The sequence below is a fragment of the Macaca mulatta genome, chromosome 20 (genome assembly GCF_049350105.2).
Source record: "Macaca mulatta isolate MMU2019108-1 chromosome 20, T2T-MMU8v2.0, whole genome shotgun sequence".
Lineage (NCBI taxonomy): Eukaryota > Metazoa > Chordata > Mammalia > Primates > Cercopithecidae > Macaca > Macaca mulatta.
This window is the reverse complement of record NC_133425.1, coordinates 5,452,079-5,479,033: the sequence shown is the minus strand read 5'-3', so window position 1 is coordinate 5,479,033 and position 26,955 is coordinate 5,452,079. Positions and strand designations below refer to the sequence as shown.

At 51.9% G+C, this 26,955-nt stretch overlaps 1 protein-coding gene across 5 annotated transcripts in view; it reads left to right on the top strand.

The window, feature by feature from the left end:
• The window catches only part of SRL (sarcalumenin), a 67,998-nt gene that overhangs the window by 10,353 nt on the left and 30,690 nt on the right, over window positions 1–26,955 (top strand). Inside the window, exons 1-3 of one of the 5 annotated variants that reach the window (XM_077985396.1) lie at window positions 1,426–1,523; window positions 11,852–12,024; window positions 13,996–14,125. The exons of 2 other annotated variants lie outside the window; for them this stretch is intronic. Coding sequence is in view for 1 of the 3 variants with exons in the window: in XM_028841606.2 (XP_028697439.2) it covers window positions 1,463–1,523 (61 nt within the window). In the remaining 2 variants the exon portion in view is untranslated. Of the gene's footprint in view, window positions 1–431; window positions 1,524–11,851; window positions 12,025–13,995; window positions 14,126–26,955 lie in introns of those variants that run through there. 2 more of the 5 variants (XM_077985395.1, XM_028841606.2) reach the window with 2 other exon arrangements.

Below are 26,955 nucleotides of genomic sequence, written 5' to 3'. Positions count from 1 at the left end.
CGGAGGCTGAGGTGAGAGGGTGGCTGGACCCCAGGAGTTCAAGGCTGCAGTGAGCTATGATTGTGTCAGTGTACTCCAGCCGGGGTGACAGAGACCCTGTCTCTTAAAAAAGATTAAAAAAAAAAAAAGTCAAGCACCTACCAGATGCCTAATTCTTTTTTTTTTTTTTTTTTGAGACTGAATCTCGCTCTGTTGCCCAGGCTAGAGTCAGTGGTACAATCTTGGCTCATGGCAACCTTCGCCTCCTGGGATCAAGTGATTCTCCTGCCTCAGCCTCCTGAGGAGCTGGGATTACAGGCATCCGCCACCACACCCAGTAATTTTTGTATTTTTAGTAGAGATGGGGTTTCACCACGTTGGCCAGACTGGTCTCGATCTCCTGACCTCAGGTGATCCACCTGCCTCGGCCTCCCAAAGTGCTGGGATTACAGGTGTGAGCCAGTGTGCCCGGCCCTGATTTAGTTCCTTTCTTCCAAAGCTGGCTTCTACCTCCTCCCCACACAGTGACACCATTCCCCTGACCAGACGAGCAAGTGCCTGCTTTCGCTTGGCTTCTTACAACTGGCTCTCTGGGCCATCTACCAAAAATTGTAACAGATTAGTAGAGCCTGGTGGCACTATTGTCCTAGCTACTTGGGAGACTGAGTTGGGAGGATTGATTGAGCCTGGGAGATCGAGTGCAGTGAGCGATGACTATGCCACTGCACTCCAGCCTGGGTGACGGAGTGAGATCCTCTGTCAAACAGACAAACAAACAGACAGACAAAAAAGCACTTTGCAGAGGTGACTGAATGTTCTGGAACCCCTGGGCCGTTGGAAGTGGATATCTGTTGCTCCATCCTCCAATTTACACCGCAGCCTCAGCTTGTGTCTCAGCGTGTCCCTCTCCCTCTGGTCTGTGCTGTCTCTCTTCCAGAGGCTGGGAAGTTTGTTCCAGGGCTGCAGCCTGGACCTCAGAGGTCACATGTTGCAGGTTTGCCGTAGCTGACTACTCTCTAGCATGTGGGTCAGTGGCTGTCAAATAGGATTTCTTTTGCGTTGCCCTACAACTTCCTCCTTCCAGTGCAGGCGTGTCAAGGTCCTTAACCTGCCCCGACTTCAGGTCAAGTTATTGCAGGTTCTGGGAAGACTCAGATTCCCAGCTCCATGGCCTGAGCCCAAGGGATGCTCCATTTTATGCCTGTCATCCATGCCCTGTGGCCTATATCATGTGATCCCAGGGCTGCAGGGGTTTGGGGGAAGAGAATCCAGCCGTGGCCCTGCCTTCTGGGACCCGGCGGCTGGGACAGCAGTGGTGCAGCCTCAGCCTCCGCACAGCCTTCCGGGGTCTGGGCTTCTTCCCTATCACGCCTTCCTAGTTGCCCTAGTGACTGTGTGACCCCTCTCCCCCCTCCACCGCCTGCTGCCACGGCCGGCCGTATAAATAGAGGCGAGGAGCAGCTGGGCTCTCTTGGCAGTCACCATGAGGGCGCTGGTCCTGCTCGGCTGCCTGCTGGCCTCTCTCCTGCTCTCAGGACAAGCAGGTAGGGCCCCTCCCAGCATGACCCAGCCCAGACTGCGCCCCCACACTTCCTCCAAGGTTTTCTGTCTACCATGGGTGGGGTACGGGGTCGGGGCTGATAGCAAACCCTGGCTGTTGGCTGGTGTCTTCTTACCCTTCCCTTTTCCCCAGGCCTGGGGCCTTGGAGAAAGAGCTGGGTACTGGAGAGAAGGAGCGCAGTTGCAGGGCTCTCAGGGAGGACAGAGGAAGTGGGAACAGCAAACAGAACTGAGCTGTGAACCGGGTCAGAGAGGAGTCTGGCCAGTAGATGTGGGAAAGAGGGCCCTCAAAGGCAAGACGGGGGAGCCTCTGAGATGGACGAAATAGCACAGTCTGGGAGCTGGAGGTCGTTGAGGTGACCCTCCCACCTGGTGGGTGATAAGGCGGAGGCCCCACTCCAGCAAGAGACCTGGGTTTGTGTGATTGAGGACAGAGGGGGATACACTGGGCAAAGGTGGGGACCGTGTTGGGAGCAGTGAGATGGAATTGGAGTTGGTTTGGGATAAGATTGGAAATAGAGCTGGCGGTTGGGCTGGAAACAGAATTGGATGCAATTCAGAAGAGGAACGGGGCCGTTCTGGAGTATAGCCTCTGCTCAGGGTGGGGGCTTCCATCAGAAAAGGGGCTTGCCTGTGCGTGCTGAGGCTTCCCTTTGACATGTCAGCACTTCGGGTAGCAGAGGTGGCTTGGGTTGCAGCATGGGGGTTATCTATAGGCTGTGGAGGAGATGCCAGATTGTTTTGCCACCTCTCTTGTTCCTAAGGTTCCTGAGGCCAGGTTCCCCTGGGGAATGCTCTTAGGGAGGTGCTCTGGGGATCCCCCTAGGATCCAGACTTCCCACCATGTCTTTTCATGACTCGGCAGTCTTCTCCCAGCGGGGCTCTGAGCCTAGGTTCGTACCTGGGACTGGAGAGGCCCAGGGTCCAGCCTTTCAGGTCTTTGAGGTTGAATAGGGGGTTGCAGGGGCACAGTCCCAGCAAGGAGAGCAGGCAGTAAGTGGGAGCAAAAGCTATGTCTTGGGGATTCAAGATGTAAGGTGGGGGGCTCTGGCCGCTGCAAGTGCTGCTGGGCCCTGCCCTTGTCTGTCCTTGAGTTAATTTGGGCTTTGCAGGGCTGCAGCGGCTGAGTGCTGAGTATTCCAGGCGGCTGTCAGGCGGCTAAGTATGGAAACAGCCGCGTAATTGGATCCGGAGCCCCAAGCCGCTGCCACCCTCTCCCTTCACGGCCCCTCCTCTGCTGCAGCCCAGCCCCAGCTGCTGGGCTTCTACACACTGGGCCCCAGGAATTTTTGGCCTTTTAGGGACATCCTTTATCTTTCCTCCCACCGAGGGAACTGGCCATCTGGAATGTTCTGCAGACCTTGCTGGGGGCTCTTGCGGTGGGGAAAGGAGGCAGGCAGGTGCTTGTGCAAAGGTCTCTTCTCTCTGCTGTCTCTCCTTCCTGGGTCCCACAGTGTGCGTCTGCCCCGCCCCAACCTCCTGCGTAAAGCTTCCCTTTGTCCCTGCTCCTGCTCAGCGCTTGGGCTGTGGGTTTCATCCCCCGTGGTGGATGTTATCAGGACTCTGCCCCTCTGTGGACTCTATACCCCAGAAGAGGCTTCCTCCTGTATCCACCCGCAGGTTCTAACCCACAAGGTGGCTTCCTCACACCCCCATCATGACAGGCTTTCCTAGTGCGCGACTCCCCCTCTAGAATCGGGCCACCCCGGTAGATACCACTCCACCCCAAGGTCACTTGGCTCCTGACCTCTTTCCGTCATCTCTCTGCTGTGTGCTAACTTCCCTCCCTATTTTGCTTGCTCCTCGGCTGGGTGGCGGCAGATATTCTCGCTCACCACTTCCACCTGCTTCTTAGGCCAGGGACCCCGCAGAGCTTCTCCTCCGGCTTTTCCCCCTTGTTGCTCCTGTGCTGCTCTGGACTGGGGTGGTGGGCTCTGCAGCCCTCCTTCTCGCCTCCCTGTGAGGAGACAAGCGCCCCTCCGTCACCGACCAGCCATCGCCCATGCCCATGCCAGGACGGGGAAGGAGCAGCCAGGTGGGGCATTCCTGGTCTCCACCTCCCGATGTGCTGCACTCAGGCCCTTGTACCCACCGGGCCCTCCTCTTTGGGAGTCCTGGTTTGGGGCTGTTCCTCCCTAAAGCAGCGGGAAAGGCCCCTAGCAATGATTTGATCAGTCTCCCTACCGTCCAGGGAAGGGAAGGAAACCCAGAGAAACAGGAAGACTTTTCCGAGGTCGGACAGCGAGTCAGTGACAGGCACACCTGGTCCAGGGTCCTCTCCTTTCCTCAGCCTGTCTCTGTGGCAGACCCGGCCTGCACCCCCAAGCCCTTCTCTCCCTGTAGGGTGAGTGTGAAAGGAGGAGAAAGGGTGCAGTGGATAAGACCATCCTGGGGGAGCTTCCCTAGTTTGCAGGGTGAAGAGCTATGCTTTTGGTTTCCCTGGAGAGTGGGGTCTGCCGAGAAAGCATTTCTTTGGGTTTAAGCCATTGGTGTTTATTGCTAAAGGCAGAATTTGGGACTTCTTTGCTTCCTGTTGTCCTTCCTTTTGCTTGATACGGAGATTGGGGATCTGGGGATTCCTGTCCATCCCTCATCCTTCCTCCATCTCCAGCCATAGTTTCAGACTTGCCCATCTGTCCTGGCCCCACTCGGCCACCCCAGAGGCGAAGGGCTGGTGCATGCTGGGGCTGCCCCCTGTGAGTGCCCACGGCTCAGCGCCTGCCATGTGAGACAAGGGTGCAGAGTGACGGTCAGGAAGCCCTTTTCCCGCCCCTTTCTCTCCCACCCGTCGCTGGTTATTTCTGGAAAGAGGCCAGCACTCCAGTTTCCTCAACAGGGCAGCCCGGATGCTAGGATCCGCCGTGGGAGGGCTGCTGAGAACATGCAGCAAGCTCAGGGGTCTTGGGGAGAGAACAGACCCCAGAAGCCTTTTCCCCACAGCTGGTTCCCTGACTCCTCATTTGGTGCTGCTGGGCAAGCCTGTAGGGGACATCTGGTCCCACAGTGAGCCTGGAATGCACTAGACTGGGCTGTGGTAATGAACACATCCCTCAAAAAAGTGACACCTTGGTCAGACACAGTGGCTCACACCTGTAATCCCAGCGCTTTGGGAAGCCAAGGTGGGAGCATCACTTGAAGCCAAGAATTTGAGACCAGTCTAGACAACATAGTGACACCCTGTCTCTAAAATAAAACACAAAAAATTGGCTGAGTGTAGGGGTGCATGCCTGTGATCCCAGCTACAGGAGAGGCTGAGGTGGGAGGATCACATGAACCCAGGAGGTCAAGGCTACAGTGAGTTGTGATTGCACCACTGTACTCAAGCCTGGGTGACAGAGGAAGACCTTATCTCAAGAAAAAAAAAAAAAAAAAAAAAGCGGCACCTGGCATGGTGGCCTGTGGAACTGCTGTTTAGGAACTGCTGGTTTTGTCCCACATCCGGGTATTACAGTGAAGGTCAAACAGTGAATTCATGGCAGGCCAGAGCTGGAATTCAGTCCTTTGCACTCCTTGGCCGGTGCTTTTACCCACTTATCCCCCAGAGGGAGGTCCAGATGAGGCCGGTAGCATCCAGCTGGCTGTTTGGTGCCTGCTTGGGTATGGTGGGTTGGGGAGAGTCAGCCTATGGACACAGGAGGAGGACAGCTGCTTCCGTTCTCTGACCTGGCCTGCAGGGCTAAGGACAGGGCTAGGCTGTGTACATCCTGGCTGGAACGAGGCGGCTGGCGGAGTGGGGAGCCGGGAGGGCCATGGCTGTGGGATGGAGCGCCTGGGCTTAGCTCTGTCTCCTGGGCACATGCCCTGCTCCAAACCCAAATCCAGGCCTCATCGCAGCACAACCCCTTCCCTGTAAACATCGCTCGTGTGTGCAACCCTCTCATTCAAACACTTCACCAGGCTTCGTCATTCGTGAGCCCATCCCGCGTGTGCTGCGTCCCTGTTGTGTTTAAGGTATGGTGCTAGGGGAATTGCGACAGGCATTTTGTCCTCAATGCTTATAGTCCAGTAGGGGAGAGGAGGTGTCTTCCGCCTTGCACGTAGCTGAATCTGGTCAAACAGGACACACATCAGTGTCCTTGGGGAGGCATGGGGAAAGCAAGGTGGGTTGAAGGCAGGGAGGACACCATCTTGAGCTGAGTGGATCAGATCAGAAAAGGTTTTACGGATGAGGGAATATTTGAGCTGGGCCTTGAGGAAAGCAGGATTCAGAACAGAAAGATGGCAGGAAGGGAATTCTGAGATGAGGGAACAAGAGGAGCAAACTCAGGCGCCAAAGCAACTGGGCTCTGGTAAGACCCAGGAAAGGGGAACGTTGTTCTGTCTTGCAGGAAGGTGGGCAGATGGAAGTGGGGTGGTGGGACGTGTTTGGAAGGCAAGGTTGGGGCTGACGTGTGAAGGGCCTTGTTAGGCTAAGCAGGGCTTTGCTCAGTGGGCAGTGGGTCACCACCAAGGGCTCCGGGAAGATGTATCTGGCAGTTGTTTGTAGGAAGAGTAGGGCGAGGGGAGACTGATTAGTCAGCCACACCAGAGAGGTAGGTGAGGGAGTGTGGACCCGGGCGAGGGGTTGGGAGTGGAGAGAAGGGGTGGACCCAGTTGACAGCTGGTGTAGAATTCCTGGCCTTCCCAGCTTGGGAGCCAGGCCCAGGGAGGGGCCTTTATAGGTTCTGTCGAGGTCGCTGGGAGAATGATCTTGCCAGAAAAATAGACTGGGAACATGAGAGAGGGGAATAGATTTTAAGAGTTCAGTTTGGGCCTGGGTGAAGTGGCTCACACCTGTAATCCCAGAACTTTGGGAGGCAGAGGCGGGAGGATGGCCTGAGCCCAGGGATTTTAGACCAGCTTGGACACCATAGAAAATTAAAGAAAACAAAAAAATAGAAAAAATGAACTGGGCATGGTGGCAGGTGCCTGTAGTCCCAGCTACTTGGGAGGTTGAGGCAGGAGGATCGCTTAAGCTCGGTAGGCTGAGACTGCAGTGAGCTGTGATTGCACCATTGTACTCCAACCTGGGCAACAGAGTGAGACCCTCCCTCAAAAAAAAAAAAAAATAGTTCAGGGCTGGATGTATACCTGTAATCCCAGCACTTTGGGAGGCTGAGGAGGGCAGACCACGAGGTCAGGAGTTGGAGACCAGCCTGACTAATAGGATGAAACCCCATCTCTACTAAAAATACAAAAAAATTAGCCAGGCATAGTGGCATGAGCCTGTAATCCCAGCTACTCGGGAGGCTGAGGCAGGAGAATCGCTTGAACCTGGCAGGCAGAGGTTGCAGCGAACTGAGATCACGCCACTGCACTCCAGTCTGGGTGACAGAACAACACTCTGTCTCAAAAAAAAAAAAAAAAAAGCACAGTTTGGGTCATTCTGAAGATTGGCTACTCGTGGTGCATCTGGATGGAGGTGACAGGGGCTAGAAAGGCAGGACTGCAGCTCAGGAGGGATGTCAGGTCAGGGCATTTAGGAGTGAGATGCATTTACATAAAGATGAGACGGAGGCTCTGAGTCACCCAGGGAGCTGTACCAGGGAGAGGCAAAGATTCAAGGACCGATCCTTGATGGACACTGAGTTTGAGGAGTAGGAAGAGAAAGACGATAAATGAATTTATCAGAAAGATAGGTAGATAAGAAGGGACCCAAGAAGAGACAGTGACCTGCAAGCCCAGGTCTTCTAGAAGAAGGCGGGTGGCCAGAGGATTAAATATCACAGAGATGCTGAGGGAGAGGAGCTGTCGCTTCTGACAACCAGCAGGTCACTGGCCGATGAGGAGGGTTTGAGGGTATTTAGTGAGGATGAGGAGGCAACATCTTTAGACATAGAAACTTTTAAAAATTAAGTTTGGGAGAAATAAAGGCCAGCAACAGTAACTTAAAAGCAGATGGGTTTACAGAGGAAGAGAACATTTTTTTCTTTCCCTTTTCTTTTTATTTATTTTTTTGAGACAGGGACTCACTCTGTTGTGCAGGCTGGAGTGCAGTGGTTGATCAAGGCTCACTGCAGTCTCCACCTCCTGGGCTCAAGCAATCCTCCCACCTCAGCCTCCCGAGTAGCTAGGACTACCCTATGTCCGACTAATTTTGTTTTTTATGGGAGAGGCAGGACTCACTATGTTGCTCAAGATGGTCTCAAATCCCTGGGCTTAAGTGATCCACCTGCCTTGGTTTCCCATGGGCGTGAATCAGTGCACCTGGCTGAGAAAAGTTTTTTCTTTTTTTTTAACTTTCATTTATTTTTTTTGAGATGGAGTTTTGCTCTTGTTGCCCAGGCTGGAGTGCAGTGGCACGATTTTGGCTCACCGCAACCTCCGCCTCCCGGGTTCAGGTGATTCTCCAGCCTCAGCCTCCTGAGTAGCTGGGATTACAGGCATGCGCCACCAAGCCCATCTAATTTTGTATTTTTAGTAGAGACGGGGTTTCTCCATGTTGGTCAGGCTGGTCTTGATCTCCTGACCTCGTGATCCGCTCACCTCGGCCTCCCAAGTGCTGGGATTACAGGCGTGAGCCACTGCACCCAGCCTATTTAGCGTTTTTTTTTGTTTTTTTTTTTTTTGAGAAGGAGTCTCGCTCTGTCACCAAGGCTGGAGTGCAGTGGTGCGATCTTGGCTCACTGCAAGCTCCGCCTCCTGGGTTCACGCGATTCTCCTGCCTCAGCCTCCCAAGTAGCTGGTACCACAGGCGCCTGCCACCACGCCCGGCTAATTTTTTCTTTTGTATTTTTAGTGGAGACGGGGTTTCACCGTGTCAGCCAGGATGGTCTTGATCTCCTGACCTCGTGATCTGCCCATCTCGACCTCCCAAAGTGCTGAGATTACAGGCATGAGCCACCGTGCCCGGCCGGGTTAGCTTTTTAAAGTGGAAATTGATGCAGTGGACACGTAGCCTGAGTTACCCAGATGATGACTATAGTCCTCTCTCTCTTTTTTATTTTTATAAGTGAGATAAGGTCTCACTTAGTCTCCCAGGCTGGAGTGCAGTAGTGCAATCATAGCTCACTGCAGCCTCAACTTCCTGGGTTCAAGTGATCTTCCCATTTCAGCCTTCAGAGTAGCTGGGACTACAGGGACGTGTCACCACGCCCAGCTAATTTTACTTTTTGTAGATACATGGTCTCACTATGTCACTATGTTGCTCAGACTGGTCTCAAACTCCTGGGCTCAAGTGATTCTCCTGCCTTGGCCTCCCAAAGTGCTGGGGCTACAGGTGTGAGCCACTGCACGCAGCTGACTTTGGTTTTCATTCTTCCTTGTGGACTGGGGATGGGAGTCCAGCCTCAGGTCCCCTTCATGATGTGTTTCTGGCTGTGAGGCCTGTGCCATCTCGTGGTGCATTGGTGGGACTCACTTTGGTGTGAGGACTCACTTTGGCTCAAGGTGGTGGGCTGGCTTCTGTTCTCCCCTGAGTTTGCCCCGAGGCTCCTCAGGGACCTCACCCCTGACCTCACCTGTCTTCTTAGAGCTAAAAGTTGATCTTCAGACTCTGCCTTCACCCTATTTGGCTCCTTCATTCCCTCCTGGGTCTCCCTTCCCTACCCACATTGGGCCCCTGCTCCGACCCCTGTCCCTGCTACCAAGACCCTGGTCAGGGGAGGAGCTGCAGCTCATTGCAATGGAGACCAGTGACTCGCAGCACAGACGGGCACTTTGCTCAAGTCTGTCTGTGTTTCAGAGCATTCAGAAGATTTTAGCTCAAGGAAGAAGTCTCTAAGATGGAATTTCCCATTTGGCAGGCAAGGTCTTACCCAAAGTTCCTAAATCTCAACACAGAGGTGGTGAATAGTTCACCGGTTCTGAGTGCAGAGGGACTGAGCTAAATAGCAGGCATTTCTCGTCCAGGTCCTGAATGGGTGAAATAATGAATGAATGAAGTGGAGTCCTGATGAGCACGGCTGCTAAGTAGGATCTGCCCAGTGCTCGAGAGGTCCCAGTCCCCTGTGCTCATCCCCAGCTGGGTGTCCTCCGCAGGATGTGGCCGGGGTGCGGTTGAGCAAATGGGATGGATTTAACTGAATTTCTGGAAACTGATCCGTTTCCTCGATGGTGGCAGCCTGTGCTGTCATCCTTCTCTAAGATCAGAGAAGTCCTGTTCCATCTGGTTTCAGCCTCTGTCATCCCTCTGCAACCCTGAAGGTGGTTTTACTCGGAGTCAAGGTCCCAGCTGCCCCCCTACTTTAGGGACATGCCTGTTGCCTGTCACTTCCTCATCGTCCCTCACAGAGGGACTCCCAGAGCAGCCATTGCTGAGCCACCCCATCTCAGGGAGGGTGGAAGAATCAGAATGAAAGCACCAAATTACATCAGAATTAAAGCAGTAATTTATTATATTTAATTAATAGGCTAGGCACAATGGCTCACACCTGTAATCCTGGCACTTTGGGAGGCTAAGGCAGCAGGATTGCTTGAGCCCAGAAGTTCCAGACCAGCTTGGGCAACACAGTGAGATCTTGTCTCTACAAAAAATTTTTTAAATAACTGGATGTACTGGGTACACCTGTGGTCTCAGCTACTCTGGAGACTGAGGTGGAAGGATGGCTTGAGCCTGGGAGGTTGAGGTTGCAGTAAGCCAAGATTGTACCACTGTACTCTAGCCTGGGCAACAGAGCAAGACCCCGTATTTAAAAAAAAAAAAAAAGAGCAAAGAATGAGTGCAGGCTGTGGCCAGCTCTGGCAGGAGAGGAGAGATTGGGTGCCAAGTCCTGAAGAAGTGAGAGATGCTTCCTAAAGGGAGTCCCCCTTTAGGTTAGAAAAGCAGGATGGACTCGGGTTAAGGATGAGGGCACAAAAGGATCAAATAGAAGCATGAGGGTATGGCACGATCTCAGACTCAGATGCCTCAGGGACTGCAGGGAGCAGAGAGTGGGGCATTTGATGAGAGCAGGGAGAGGTGGAAGGCAGCTGTGGGTCCCTCCCTGCGAGGCCCAGCTCTCAGCCCCCTGTCAGCCCTGTGAGGTCCTGGCCAGCTGCACTGTGCAGGCGGGAACGAGTTGTGTCTCTGCCCTCAGGAGCTGACCTTCTATTTGGGGAGATGACACACACTGAAAAAAAAATGTAACTAACACCCCCAGCCGGCAGCCTCCGCTCACTCTGGTTGAAGTTCAGAAGATGGTTGGGAAGGTTGGCTGTGCAGAGGGACAGGGTTTCAGCCCAACTTCCAGGGAGGGGACGATCGCTGGACGGTTAGCTTGGGGAGGGTGGAAGCTGTGCATTTGTTTAATTTGCCCGTGTTTCATCACTAACAGTGTAGCACGACGCTTGGCTCATTCAAGGCAGTCAACAATGTCTAATGAATGATAGATGATTTGCGCAGGCAGAGACATCTGAAGATGGTGACAAAAGCCAGGAGGTGAGGAAGCTCAGAGCACTGCACTGTCAGGGACAGGATGACACTAACTCTGGCTAGAATGTGGGGCTCATGTTCAGGGGAGATTAGGCCACCCTGATGAGTTGGGGCCAGTTGGGAAGAGCCTTGAATGCTAAGCCAAGTGGTTCTTTCTCTCAGCCCTCTGAAGACTCTAGCCTGTTTTCTTCCAGATAGCCCCTCCTTGTTCCCCTCTCTCTCGGGTATTTTTGGATGCCTCTAGAGCAGGGACTGTACTCTGAGCTCAAACAGGTGCAGGCAAAGTCTGGCCTGGAGTTCTGGGCTTGTAGGAAGTGGCTTGTGCTAGGAGCTCAGGGGAGAGTCCCTGGGTTTGGGAGCCCCCGCCTCCCCCCACCACTGGATTGCTGCCAAAACTGCAGCCCCTGGTCCTCCTTCAGGTAGTCATTTGGCTAGGACCTAGGGCAGCTCAGTTTTCTGCCATAGAATTTCCTCTAGGCTGGGCATGGTGGCTCTTGCCTGCAATCGCAGCACGTTGGGAGGTTGAAGCGGGTAGATCGCTTGACCCCAGGAGTTCGAGAGTAGCTTGGGCAACATGGAGAAACCCCATATCTACAAAAAATACAACAATTAGCCAGGCGTAATGGCATATGCATGTGGTCCCAGCTGCTTGGGAGGCTGGAGCAGGTGGATCTCTTGCGCCCAGGAGGTCATGGCTGCGGTAAACTGTGATTGTGCCACCGCACTCCAGTCTGGGTGTCAGAGCAAGACTCTGTTGCCAAAAAAAAAAAAAAAAAAAATTCCCCTAGATGACAATAGGTAAAGGCTTGACCAAGCCATTCCTTTGGAAGCCATGCCACTGATGGACATCCAGTTTACACAGCATTTAGGGCCTGATGTGACCACCTGTGCCTGTGTCCACCAGAGAGGCCTCTAGCCGATTTGTTGGTTACTTAGTGTCAAGTAGTAGATGATTACTTGTTTTTCTTGACCTTACCCAAGGAGATCAAGAGATCAGGAGTGCTCTCTAGGACTTGAGAAGAATCTGGAAAAGAACTGGAGAAGTGTCAAGTACTCGCCCTGTCCTGGGGAGACCATCCTGGCCTCGGACTCCGAAGACACCAGCCCACCTCCTTTCCTGCCTTTATTTCCTTTCTGAATTGGTAGTTAAGCCGGTGGGTACCCCACCAAGTTCCTCCTCATCTGGGGCTGCCCACACAGAGGCAGAGCAGCTGGCTTGGGGTGGGGCGCAGTGGGAGCACCGGAACCTGTGGGCAGAGCAAATGCTGGTTTTGTCACAACTCGGCTGCCAAGTCCCTGACTATCTCTGCATGTGTTTCTTCACCCATAAATTGGGGATAATGATCCTTGCCCTATTTCCAGCATGGGGCTGTTTCGTGACTATAATAAGAAAACGGTTATCGGATGCTTAAAATATTTTTTGATACTGGATACTTTTTGAGGTTAAAAGGACTATGACAAGAATGGCAGGTTATCACTCTTGTGAGTGTGCGGCAACTTGACATTTGCCTCCAGTTTCCTGAAATATCATGAAACTTGACCAACCAGGGGAATCCATCAACACGCCGCCCCTGCTCAGGACTGTTAATATCCTTGGGATTCTCTGTCCTCAAAGAGCTTACAGACTAGGAGGGGAGACAGCCCCTGCTCATGACATGAATAGAGAACCATATAAGGTAGACGTAATCCGCGGCTAAAAATAAGCAGCCTGAGGGTGCAGAGAAAGGGGGAGCGGTTGTCGGGGAATGCTTCCTGGAATGGGGGCTCGAGCTGGGTTTCAGAGCATGTGGGCCCCAGGATGGTGACGACAGGGTCTAGGGCCATGGGGGGCTCGAGCTGGGTTTCAGAGCATGTGGGCCCCAGGATGGTGACAACAGGGTCTGGGGCCATGGGAATGGTGAAAACGATCGGCTCCGTGTTAAATGGTGTTGGGAAGATTTCACAGCACCAGGCTTAGGTGTTGGTTCCTATGTGATCTTCCTGGGACTACCGTAACAAATTGCTACAAACTCAGTGGCTTAAAACCACAGCAATTTTTTTTTTTTTTTTTTTTTTTGAGGCAGGGTCTCACTCTGTTGCCCAGCCTGGAGTGCAGTGGTGCGATCTCTGCTCACTGCAATCTCTGCCTCCTGGGCTCAAGTGATCCTCCCACCACAGCCTCCCAAGTAGCTGAGACTATAGGCATGCACCACCACGCTCAGCTAATTTTTGTATTTTTTGTAGAGACAGGGCTCTCGCCATGTTGCCTGGACTGGTCTTGAACTTCTGGGCTCAAGTGATCCTACCTCGGCCTCTCAAAGTGTTGGGATTACAGGTGTGAACCACTGTGCCTGGCCAAAACCACAGAAATTTATTCTCTCACAATTCTGGAGTCCAAATGTCTGAAATCAAGGTGTTGGCAGGGCCACATTCCCTTTGAAAGGTCTAAGGGGGATCCTTCCTTGCCTCTTGCAGCATCCAGTGGTGGCCAGCAATTCCTGGCATTCTTTGAGTGGCAGCTTCATCACTGCACTCTCTGCCTCTGTCATCATGTGGCCTTCTCCCCTGTCTGTGTGTCCCTGTGTCCTCTTCTCGTCACCTAAGGACATTGCAGACGTTGGGTTTAGGGTCCACCTAATCCAGTACGATCTCATCTTAACCAATTACATTCGAAAGACCCTATTTCCATAGGAGGTCACATTCTTCCTGGGTGTGATAGCTCATACCTGTAATCCCAGCACTTTGGGAGGCCAAGGGGGGGACGGATCACGAGGTCAGGAGTTCAAGACCAGCCTGACCAAAATGGTGAAATCCTGTCTCTACTAAAGATACAAAAAATAAATAAATAAATAACCAGGCATGGTGGTGCCCGCCTGTAATCCCATCCACTTGGGGGGCTGAGGCAGGAGAATTGCTTGAAACCGGGAGGTGGAGGTTGCAGTGAGCTGAGATTGCACCACCACACTCCAGTCTGGGCGACAGAGTGAGACTCTGTCTCAAAAAGAAAAAAGAAAAAAATCACATTCTGTGATTCTAGGTGGATATGAATTTTAGGGAGACACTAATTTGGGGGAGCTTTCTCCTAGGGGACAGTCTTCCACTGGGTAGAGGGAGTACCTGTTTCCTTGGTCCTCTTTGTTCCACAGCCCATGTGTTGCCCCCCTGGCTGATCTGGAGCTCTGCAGACACATCCGGACAAGTGTGTTGAATGAACGGATGGACAGCTGGCTCGGGCAGAGATTCTCAGGAGGCAGCCCAGCCAAGCAGTGGTGCTAGGTAGGAGGGTGGCTGCCCAGGTGGGGAGAATTGACCAGAATTGCCCAGCTCCTAGGGGGTGTGCCTCTGACGCAGGATGAGGTAGATAGGGGAAAGGGATGGAGGTCTGGGTTCTGGCTGCCTGTGTGATGAAAAGAGTAAGGGACCAAGAAGCCGGAAGCCCAGGACCAGCTTGCTCTGTGACCTGAGGCCCAGCTCTTCTTCTGCACGAGGCCCCAGCATGCAGTCCCCTCAAAGTCTTGGCCCTGGGCACAGCAGCCAAGCAGGAGATGGTGCAGGATGCGAAAGCACTTACTCATCTGCAGAAGCTCCTCAGAGGAAGAACTTATGAGTGAACTTTATTTTAGATTCAGGGGGTACATGGGCAGGTTTTTTACATGGATGTAGTGCGTGATGCTGAGGTTTGGGCTTTTGTTGATCTTATCAGCCAAATAGTGAACATAGTACCCAATAGGTAGTTTGTCAACCCTTGTCCTCTTTCTCACTCTCCCGTCTAGTAGTCCCCAGTGTCTGTTGCACCCCTCTTTGTGTCCATGTGTCCAATGCTTAGCTCCCACTTATAAATGAGAATATACAGTCTTTGGTTTTTTGTTTCTGCCTTAATTCGCTTGGGTTAATGGCCTCCAGCTGCATCCATGTTTCTGCAAACAACATGATTTTTTTTTTTTTTTTTGAGACAGAGTCTTGCTCTGTCGCCCAGGCTGGAGTGCAGTGGTGCCATCTTAGCTCACTGCAAGCTCCACCTCCTGGGTTCACGCCATTCTTCTGCCTCAGCCTCCCTAGTAGCTGGATCTATAGGTACCCGCCACCATGCCCTTCTAATTTTTTTGTATTTTTAGTAGAGTCGGGGTTTCACCATGTTAGCCAGGATGGTCTCGATCTCCTGACCTCGTGATCCACCGACCTCAGCCTCTGAAAGTCTTGGAATTACAGTTGTGAGCCACCGCGCCTGGCCATGATTATTTTTTTTAATGGCTGTGTGGTATTCCATGGTGTAGATGTACCACATCTTCTTGATTCAGTCCACCGTTGATGGGCACCTGGGTTGATTCTGTGTCTTTAGTGTTGTGAGTAATGCTGCAGTGAACACGTGACCGTGTGTGTGGAACCTTCTTGAGTGTTGCTGAGAAGTTCACTTTCTTATGACCTCTCCCTCTCTAGAAGGAGGGGTCCCCCATTAGAAGGCTGTGTCTTCTCACTGTGGGTGGCAGGGGTCCCAAACCCAGAGGCTGGGGTGTTTGAGCAGCCATTGAAGCTGGTGGCTGTGGCTCGGTCCGGTTCTGGAGGGGAACAGGAGTGAGGAGACTGGTCCCCACCTCCACCCAGCCCCAGGGTCTTCAGCCTTTCTTTTTTTTCTTTTTCTTTCTTTCTTTCTTTTTTTTGAGACGGAGTCTCGCTCTGTCACCCACGCTGGAGTGCAGTGGTATGATCTCGGCTCACTGCAAGCTCCACCTCCCAGGTTCACGCCATTCTGCTGCCTCAGCCTCCCGAATAGCTAGGATTACAGGTGCCTGCCACCACACCCGGCTAATTTTTTGTATTTTTAGTGGAGATGGGGTTTCACTGTGTTAGCCAGGATGATCTTGATCTCCTTACCTCGTGATCCGCCCGCCTCGGCCTCCCAAAGTGCTGGGATTATAGGCGTGAGCCACTACGCCCAGCCTTTTTTTTTTTTTTTTTTTAAACAGAGTCTCACTCTGTTGCCCAGGCTGGAGTACAGTGGTGTGATCTCGGCTCACTGCAACCTCCACCTCCTGGGATCAAGCAGTTCTCTGCCTCAGCCTCCCGAGTAACTGGGATTGTAGGTGCATGCCACCATATCCAGCTAATTTTTGTATTTTTAGTAGAGATGGGGTTTCACCATCTTGGCCATGCTGGTCTTGAACTCCTGACCTTGTGATCCACCTGCCTCAGCCTTCCAAGGTGCTGGGATTACAAGTGTGAGCCACCGTTCCCGGCCTTCAGGCCTTTTCAGAAGTGGCCACCAATGATCAGGAGGCCTGGTCCAGGAAGCCCAGGCTGCCCTAGTTAGACCAGTATCCCAGGCCCTCCTTAGACCAGCATCCCAGGCCCTCCTTAAACCAGCATCCCAGGCCATCCTTAGACCAGCATCCCAGGCCCTCCTTAGACCAGCATCCCAGGCCCTCCTTAGACCAGCATCCCAGGCCATCCTTAGACCAGCATCCCAGGCCCTCCTTAGACCAGCATCCTGGGCCCTCCTTAGACCAGCATCCCGGGCCCTCCTTAGACCAGCATCCCGGGCTCTCCTTAGACCAGCATGCCGGGCTCTCCTTAGACCAGCATCGCAGGCTCTCCTTAGACCAGCATCCCAGGTTCTCCTTAGACTGTGTCCCACTGTCCTAACCACAGCTACTGTCCCCACACACCTGGCTGGGCTTCTGCAGTGTCCCACCCCAAATGACTTCACTTCCTCGTGGGCTCCTCCACTAAGCCCTTTGGGTTCACTTTCCTGCTCAGGAGCTGCCCTGAAGTTAGTTCCATCTTTCTGCCTGCTTACCTTTCCCTCCAATAAGATCTTAAGGTCTTTAAGAGGAGGCCCTGCAACTCAGCAGTTCAGTTCGTGTCGCTGTCACATGTTGAAAGGTGTGGAAAGCAGCTCCTCTGGTGCCTTTTAATAATGAGAAGCAGGCCTGGAGAGGTTAGGTGACATGGCCTGAGGACACAGCCTACTCCTAGGCAAGCACTTCTCTGGTTCTGAATCTGGGTCCTCTCCTGTCTCTTGGAACCCAAGTGGGGTTGAGGGAAGGTCTTCCATTTTGCCACCACCATCATCAATACATCCGTTCATCCATCCTTCCATCCACCCGTCTGTCCACCAATCCATCCATCCACCCATCCATCATCTACCCATCATCCATCTACTCATCTACTCACCCATTCATCCCATCCACTCATCTATCCATTCATCCACCCATCATCCATTTACTCATCCACCCACCCACACATCCATCCTTCCATCCATCAGTCTACCCATCCATCCATCTCTCCATTCATCTATCCATCCACCCATTCTTCTTTCCACCCATCTGTCCATCCATCCATCTACCTATCCATCCATCCATCTACCTATCCATCCATCCATCCATCCATCCATCCATCCATCCATCCATCCACCTATCCATCCATCCATCCATCCATCCATCCATCCATCCATCCATTCATCCATCCATTCATCCATTCATCCACTCAGCCTTCCATCCATCCACCCATGTATCCATGCATCTACCCATCCATTCATCATCCATCCACCTACCCATCCATCCACCCATCCATTCATCCATCCATCAACCCACCCACCCATCCACCCATATTGGGGGAAACCCCACCCCTGATATTCAATGTGGGTTCTTTTCTATTTCCCTAAACGTCAGCTGGTCAGAGAAATAAAGGGAAAGAGTACAAAAGAGAGAAATTTTAAAGCTGGGTGTCTGGGGGAGACATCACATGTCGGCAGTTTCCATGATGCTCCCTGAGCTGTAAAACCAGCAAGTTTTTATTAGCGATTTTCAAAAGGGGAGGAGTGTATGAATAGGGTGTGGGTCACAGAGATCACATGCTTCACAAGGTAATAAAATATCACAAAGCAAATGGAGGCAGGGCGAGATCACAGGACCACAGGATGGGGTGAAATTAAAATTACTAATGAAGTTTCAGGCACACTTTGTCATTGATGACATCAGGAGACAGGGTTTGAGAGCAGACAACCTGTCTGATCAAAATTTATTAGGTGGGAATTTCCTTGTCCTAATAAGCCTGGGAGCACTACAGGAGACCAAGGCTTATTTCATCCCTTTGCTTTCTTTTTTTTTTTTTTTTTTTTTTTGAGACGGAGTCTCGCTCTGTCGCCCAGGCTGGAGTGCAGTGGCCGGATCTCAGCTCACTGCAAGCTCCGCCTCCGGGGTTTACGCCATTCTCCTGCCTCAGCCTCCCGAGTAGCTGGGACTACAGGCGCCTGCCACTGCGCCCGGCTAGTTTTTTTTTTGTATTTTTTTTTAGTAGAGACGGGGTTTCACCGCATTAGCCAGGATGGTCTCGATCTCCTGACCTCGTGATCCGCCGGTCTCGGCCTCCCAAAGTGCTGGGATTACAGTCTTTTTTTTTTTTTTTTTTTTTTTTTTTGAGACAGAGTCTTGCTCTGTCACCCAGGCTGGAGTGCAGTGGCCGGATCTCAGCTCACTGCAGCCTCCGCCTCCCGGGTTCACGCTATTCTCCTGCCTCAGCCTCCCGAGTAGCTGGGACTACAGGTGCCCGCCACCTCGCCCGGCTAGTTTTTTGTATTTTTTAGTAGAGACGGGGTTTCACCGTGTTAGCCAGGATGGTCTCGCTCTCCTGACCTTGTGATCCGCCCGCCTCGGCCTCCCAAAGTGCTGGGATTACAGGCTTGAGCCACCGCACCCGGCCAAGGGATTACAGTCTTGAGCCACCGCGCCCGGCCTCATCCCTTTGCTTTCAACCATGAAAGACAGCCGCCCCCAAAGGGGCCATTTCAGGGGCCTAACCTCAGGGGCCATTCTCTTTCTCAGGGATGTTCCATGCTGAGAAAAAGAATTCAGCGATATTTCTCCTATTTGCTTTTGAAAGAAGAGAAATATGGCTCTGTTCCACCCGGCTCACCGGCAGTCAGAGTTTAAGGTTATCTCCCTTGTTCCCTGAACATTGCTGTTATCCTGTGCTTTTTTCAAGGTGCCCAGATTTCATTTGGTTCAAACGCACAGGCTCTACAAACAATTTATGCAGTTAACGCAATCATCACAGGGTCCTGAGGCGGCATACATCCTCCTCAGCTTATGAAGATGATGGGATTAAGAGATTAAAGTAAAGACAGGCATAGGAAATCACAAGGGTATTGATTGGGGAAGTGATAAATGTCCATGAAATCTTCACAGTTTGTGTTCAGAGATTGCAGTAAAGACAGGCGTAAGAAATTATAAAAGTATTAATTTGGGGAACTAATAAATCTTCATGAAATCTTCACAATTTATGTTCTTCTGCCACGGCTTCAGCCGGTCCCTCCGTTCAGGGTCCCTGACTTCCCACAACACACCCATCTGTCCATCTGTCTGTCCATCCATTCATCTATCCACTTTTCCATTCATTCACCATCTATCCTTCCTTTTATCCATCCTTCCATTCATCAATCCACCCATTTATCTGTCCATCCATTTGTCCGTTCATCCATCCATCCATCCATCCATCAGTCCATTCTTCCATCTATTCATCCATCCATCCACCCACTCATCCACCCACACACCTATTCATCCACCCATCCATCCATCTAGTCATCCATCCACCCATCCATTCATCCTTCCATCCATTCATCCATTCATCCATCCTTCCATTCATCTTTCCATCCATCCTTCCATTCATCCACCCATCCATCCATCCATTCTTCCATCCATCCATTCACCCATCCATCCACCCATCCATTTATCTATTATGCATCCATCCACCCACTCATCCATCCTTCCATTCATCTGTTCATCCATATTTCCTTTCATTCATCCTCCCATTCCTTCATCCACGTGTTAACCCATCCATCATCCTTCCATTCACCCTTCCTTCCATCCATCCATCCATCCATCCATCCACCCATTTATTCATCCATTCATGTATTTATCCATCCATCTGTCCATTCACCCATTCATCTGCCCATCCATCCATCCTTCCATATATCTGTCCATCCATCTGTCCCTCCATTCATCCATCCATCCACCCATCCATCCATCCATCCATCCATATATCTGTCCATCCATCTGTCCCTCCATTCATCCATCCATCTACCCACCCATCCATCCATCCATCCATCCATCCATCCATCCATCCATACTTCCACCCACCCACCTACCCATTCATCCATCTATCTATCCTTCCATCCATCCTTCCATTCATCCATCCACCCATCCATCCACCCATCCATCCATTCATCCATCCACCCATCCGTCCATTCATCTGTTTATCCATCCATCCTTCCATTCATCCACCCATCCATCCATTCATCTGTTCATCCATCCATCCCTCCATTCATTCATCCATCCAGCTGTCCATTCATCCATTCATCCATCCATCCAATGGCTGCCCTAGGTGCTGGGGCTACAAAATCCCTGACAGACAGGAAACTGAGTAAGTTATGTAGATTATTAGAAGGTGGTAGATGCAATGGAGAAAAACCAGGGATGGAAGATGGGGAAGACTGACTAGGAGACAATATTCAATAATTCAGTAGGTGGCCAGGGAAGGCCTTATGGAGCTGGTGACATTGGAGCAGACTTAGAAGAGGAAGGAGTGAGTCAGATGGTTGTCTGGGAAGCATGAACAGTCTCAGCAGAAAGCAAAGCAAGCACAGGGGGCAGGAGGGGCCCTGAAGAGCAAATCCAGGGTGGTTGGACACAGTGGATGATGGGGAACATGGGACAGATGGGGTCACAGGCGAAGCAGGGCTAGAGGGCGCGGGCCTCTGAGTCACCATAGGATGTTGGCCTCTTCTTTGCATGAAGTGGGAGCCATTGGAGGGAGTGCGTGGAGTTGGGGTCTCCTGTTGCTCTGCTGCTGTGTGGGAAACACACAGAGGATGAGGGACAGAAGCAGGCAGCTCGGGAAGGGGTGACGTCAACAATCCAGCTGGGAGATGACAGTGGCTGGGCCAGAGAGCCAGCGGGGGCAGGGTGTTAAGAAATAGTTGGATTGAGGGTATATATTGAAGGTAAATGACAGGTTTAATTAAGGTTTTGGAGAAAGAAAAGAATCAGACACATTATTATTATTATTATTATTGTTGTTGTTGTTATTATTACTTTGAGACGGGGTCTCACTTTGTCACCCAGGCTGGAGTGCAGTGGTACAATCAGGGCTCACTGAAGCCTCAACCTTCCAGGCTCAGGCGATCCTCCCACCTCAGCCTCCTGAGTAGCTGGCACTACGGGTGCACACTACCACACCCAGTTCATTTTTTGTATTTTTGGTAGAGATGAGGTCTCCCTATGTTGCCCAGGCTGATCTTGAACTCCTGGCCTCAAGAGATCCTCTCACCTCAGCCTCACCGAGTGCTGGGATTACAGGGTGAGCCACCACACCCGGCTCTTTATTATTTTTGAAAACAGGTTTACTGAGATACAATTCATACGTCATGTAATTTTCTCATTTGAAGCGTACAATTCAGTCATTTTTAATATATTCACAGATACATGCAGGCATCAACACAGTCAATTTTAGAACATTTTTTATCACCTCGAAAAGAAACTCTGGGCCCTTTAGCACTCGCTCCCCAGTTCTCTTCCACCATCCATTCCTCCCTGCTCCCCCAGCAACCACCAATCTGCTTTCTGTCTCTATGGATTTGCCTATTCTGGACTTTCATATAAATGGAATCACACAATATGTGGTCTTTTGTGTCCAACTTCTTTCACTTACCACCATGTCTTCCAGGTTCAGCCTTGTTGTAGCAGGTGGCAGGCTCCACTCCTTTCCATGGCTGGGAAATATTCCATTGTGTGGATAGACCACGTTCTGTTTATCCATTGATCTACTGATGGATAGTTGGGCTGTTTCCACTTTTCAGCTGTTGTGAATCACACTGCTCATAAACATCAGTGTACAGGTTTTTGTGTGGATATACATTTTGGGGACACTTTATTTATTTATTTATTTATTATTTTTTTTGAGACAGAATCTTGCTCTGTTGCCCAGGCGAGAGTGCAGTGAGTGCAGTGGCGCAATCTCGGCTCACTACAACTTCCGTCTCGTGGGCTCAAGCCATCCTCCCACCTCAGCCTCCTGAATAGCTGGGACCACAAGTGTGAGCCATTACACTAATTTTTTTTTTTTTTTTTTGAGACGGAGTCTTGCTCTGTCGCCCAGGCTGGAGTGCAGTGGCTGGATCTCAGCTCACTGCAAGCTCCGCCTCCCAGGTTTACGCCGTTCTCCTGCCTCAGCCTCCCGAGTAGCTGGGACTACAGGCGCCCGCCACCTTGCCCGGCTAGTTTTTTTTTTGTATTTTTTAGTAGAGACGGGGTTTCACCGTGTTAGCCAGGATGGTCTCGATCTCCTGACCTCGTGATCCACCCGTCTCAGCCTCCCAAAGTGCTGGGATTACAGGCTTGAGCCACCGCGCCCGGCCCACTAATTTTTTTTAATTTAAAAAATTTTTTATAGAGATGAGGTTTCATCCCGTTGCCCAGGTTGGTCTCGAACTCCTGAGCTCAAGCAATCCTCCCATCTCAGCCTCCCAAAGTCCTGGGATTATAGGCATGAACCACCATGCCCGGCCTTACTTTATCTTAATATTAGAAATATCTTGTACATTCTAGTACTCTCCAGCTTTCAGAATTCCTCCCACTGTGTGACAGTACATAGGCAGTCCATCAATAGTAGTGGAATGAAGGCCCTGCAAGCCTGAGGGGTGGGCAGGGTGGGTGTTTTTCTCTTCTGTTTTATTACTAATGAAACATGCCCAGAAATGTTTCAGTACTTGCTTGAGGTCCCACTGCTGATGAGGGGAGAACACTTGGGCTCCTAATGCTGATTTTCCACTCCTCTCTCTCTCCCTCCTCCTCTCCTCTCCTTCCTCCAAGGCCTGGGGTCCAGGGCTGTTCCATTGCTGTGCTCCTTGGGCAGCTCTTCCTGGCTACCAGAGTTCCAACCATGGTAGTTGCTGTGAGGGCCCCCGACCACCAGCTAATCCTCTCTCTGCATTCTCCTCCCAGGAATATCATCTGGCCGGGAGCAGGGCCAGCTATGCCCCCACCCATGATGGGCCTGGGGCTGATGGGCATCAGCATTTGTTGGCCACCTGTGGCCGTGGAAATGGATCATAGCTAGGAAGGGGTTCCCAGGGGCAGGACTGGTGCAGCCTCATACAGGCAGTTTCCTCCACCCTTTGTAACCTGTAGGTCTCTGAGTAGATGGGCTTAGATTGTCTCCCATAATCAAGGTCCAAGGATGGTGGTTCTCTCTTGTGTGTGAGAATCTTCTAGGAACTTATTTAAAAGGCAGATTCCTTGCTGGATATGGTGGCTCATCTTTCTATAATCTCAGCCCTATGGGAGGCCCAGGTGGGAGGATCACTTGAGCCCAGCCTGGATAACAGAGTAAGATCCTGTCTTTACAAAAAACATTTAAAAACATAGCCAGATATGATGGCATGCACCTGTAGTTCCACTACTTGGGAGGTTGAGGTGGGAGAATCATTTGAGCCTTGGAATTTGAGGCTGCAGTGAGCCATGATTGCCACCACTGCACTCCAGCTTGAGTGACAAAGCAAGATTCTGTCTCTTAAAGAAAAAAAAGGTGGATTCCTGAGGCCCCCTACCCACTCTGAGTTTGTTGCAGAGGCCTGAGAATAGGCCCCCTTTTTTTTTTTTGAGACAGAGTCTTGCTCTGTCACCCAGGCTGGAGTGCAGTGGCACAATCTCAGCTCACTGCAAGCTCCGCCTCCTGGGTTCATGCCATTCTCCTGCCTCAGCCTCCCGAGTAGCTGGGATTACAGGTGTGCAGCACCATGCCTGGCTAGTTTTTTTTGTATTTTTAGTAGAGATGGGGTTTTACCATGTTGGCCAGGCTGGTCTTGAACTCCTGACCTCAAGTGATCTGCCCGCCTCAGCCTCCCAGAGTGCTGAGATTACAGGCGGGAGCCACCGCACTCAGCCTAATTTTTGTATTTTAAGTAGAGACGGGGTTTCATCATGTTGGCCAGGCTGGTCTCAAATTCCAGACCTCAGGTGATCCATCTGCCTCAGCTTCCCAAAGTGCTGGGATTACAGGCGTGAGCCACCGCCCAGGATTGTATTTTTAACCAAGAACTCATAGAACAAATCCGCCAGGGACTGTACTTTTAACCAAGCTCCTCTGTGGTCCTTTTGCAAACAGCCCCCAAGCCATACCTTGAGAAGTGCTGGCCAGGAGCAAGGCTCATTACTGTCAGGTGCTCTCAGTGCAGCCAGCAGGTACTTACGGTGGGGGGATATCTGCCAGGCCCCAGCTGGACACCTTCAACCATCTTGGGGACAAGCCACAGGCTCCAGCCTCCAGAAGCTGCTCATCTATGGAGGGACACAGGTTAAAAGAAAAAAAAAAAAAAAAAAAAAGGGCCGGGTGCAGTGGCTCACGCCTATAATCTCAGCACTTTGGGAGGCCGAGGTGGGTGGATCACCTGAGGTCAGGAGTCCAAGACCAGCCTGGGCAACATGGCAAAACCCCGTCTCTACCAAAAATACAAATATTAGCTGAGCATGGTGGTGCACACCTGTAGTCCCAGCTACTCAGGAGGCTGAGACAGGAGAATCACTTGAACCCAGGAGATGGAGGTTGCAGTGAGCTGAGATCGTGCCACTGCACTCTATCCTGGGTTACAAGAGTGAGACCCTGTTTTTTATAAAAAGCCGTCACATAGGGTGATGTCACATAGGTGACAGGTGCTGCAGGGACACAGAGCAGAGGAGGGGTCGGGAAGGCCTCCCAAGGGATGGGCCTCAGAGCTGAGATCTGAAATGTGAGCCGGGATTAGTGAGGGGCCAGGCCGGGGGAATGGGGTGGCAGCGGGTTAGGCAGGTGGTGGTGTGGGCTATTGAGAGACCTGTTATGGGTTGGAATGCATCCCCCAGAAGGATGTGTTGAAGTCCTAACCCCAGAACCTCAGAATGTGACCTTATTTGGAAGTAGGGTGGTTGCAGATGCAGTTAGTTAAGATGAGGTCATGCTGGAGTGGGGCTGGCGGTAAATCCAATATGCAGGTGTCCTTATGGGAAGAGAAAAGACACAGACACACAGAGAAGGCTTTCTGTCGATGGAGGCAGAGACTGGAGTGATGCAGCCACAAGCCAAGAGTTGCTGGCAAACACCAGAAGCTAGAGAGGCAACGAAGGAGTCTCTCATGTGGGTTTCAGAGGAGGTGGCCCTCTTGGCACCTTGATTTGAGACTTCTGGCCTTCAGGACTGTGAGTGAACACATTTCCATTGTTTTACGACACTGAGTTTGTAGTGCTTTGTCACAGCAGCCCCGTAGAACAAATACAAAACCACATTCAGGCGTCAGTACAGGGATCTGGGCCTTTTTTGGCTAGGGCTGAGCAGGACCCTTTGGGCAGGCCGGCCCACTGAGCTCCTCAGACATGGGCTGGAGGTGGCCACGTGTGGCTGTCAGTGTTGACCAGGGAGGGTCAGCCCGGGGACAGCGAGTGTGGAATGTACACTTGCTCTAGCCCTGCCATGGCTTCAACCTTCCTGTCTTCAGGGGAGTCCCGTGGGAACTAGGGAGTAGGCAGCCAGGCCTGCTGTGTGGCCATGAGGCTGCTGAGGGAAAAGAAAAGAATGGAATAGGCCAGGCACTGTGGCTGTAATTCCAGCATTTTGGGAGGCTGAGGCAGGCAGATCATGAGGTCAGGAGATCGAGACCACCCTGGCTAACGTGGTGAAACCTGTCTCTACTAAAAGTATAAAAAATTAGCTGGGCATGGTGGCACGCACCTGTAGTCCCAGCTACTCGGGAGGCTGAGGCAGGAGAATCGCTTAAACCCAGGAGGTGGACGTTTCAGTGAGCCGAGATCGCACCACTGCACTCCAGCCTGGGTGACAGAGTGAGAGTCTGTCTCAAAAAAAAAAAAAAAAAAAGCTCTCCTCTGGGCACCAGCTTGACACTACTGTGGCCTCCCTGACACAGCCCTCAGAGACTCACCAAGGGGCTGTCCTTTGTAGGAACAATAGGGGGACAGATGAGCAAGCCAGGGGCCCCAGCTCCCAGGGGCAGGGCAGGATGTGGGCATGCAAAGCTTAGAAACGTCAGGGAGAAGGGCAAATTGTATTTGTCTGTGCCCCCCATGAGAAGACTGCGGCCGCAGGGTCAGGAGACCTTGTCTTTAGTTCTCGCGTGGTCCCAGCGCACTTGGTGACTTCTGCAAGCTCCTTTTTCCTCTCTGGCCATTGGTTTCCTCATCTGTGAAAAGAAAGAGTTGGGGGCCGGGCGCGGTGGCTCAAGCCTGTAATCCCAGCACTTTGGGAGGCCGAGACGGGCAGATCACGAGGTCAGGAAATCGAGACCATCCTGGCTAACCCGGTGAAACCCCGTCTCTACTAAAAAATACAAAAAAAACTAGCCGGGCGAGGTGGCAGCACCTGTAGTCCCAGCTACTCGGGAGGCTGAGGCAGGAGAATGGCGTGAACCCGGGAGGCAGAGCTTGCAGTGAGCAGAGATCGCGCCACCGCACTCCAGCCTGGGCGACAGAGCGAGACGCCCTCTCAAAAAAAAAAAAAAAAAAAAAAAAAAGAAAGAGTTGAGTTAAAGAGTTGGACTAGTTACTTTTTAAGTTTCTTTCTAGTTCTAGAGCCTTGAATGCAAAAATAACCATAAGGATAAATAAGATGAGACCTGGGGCCATGAATGCCAGGACCCCGTGGTGGGGCCCATCTGTCATGGATTCGGTGACACCCTCTGGGAAAGAAAGTGGAAAAATCTGGCCTTTTGATGTCTAGGCAGCAGTTTTTCCAGAAGGGTCTGTGAGCCGGGGAACACGGGGCAGGACATTTGTGTATTCTTGCTGCCCCAGCTCTGCCGGAGGCCTGGCCTTCCTCCTCAATCAACTCCGTGTAGACTTGGGAACCTCTGGCTTCTCTGGTCTCCCTGGCAGTTGTAGGAGAGACGGCTGAGGACACCTCCCTGGGTGAGCAGGTCGGGGGCTGTGTGCCCCATTGTCTGGCACTCTGGGTGTGGCATTTCCTCTCACCTGCTGTGCTAATGGGGACAGAGCTGCCGGTGACAGAGGAGCAGGGCCCCGAGTGGTCCAGCGGGCCGGTGTGCGAGGCTCTTGAAAGCCATGGAGACA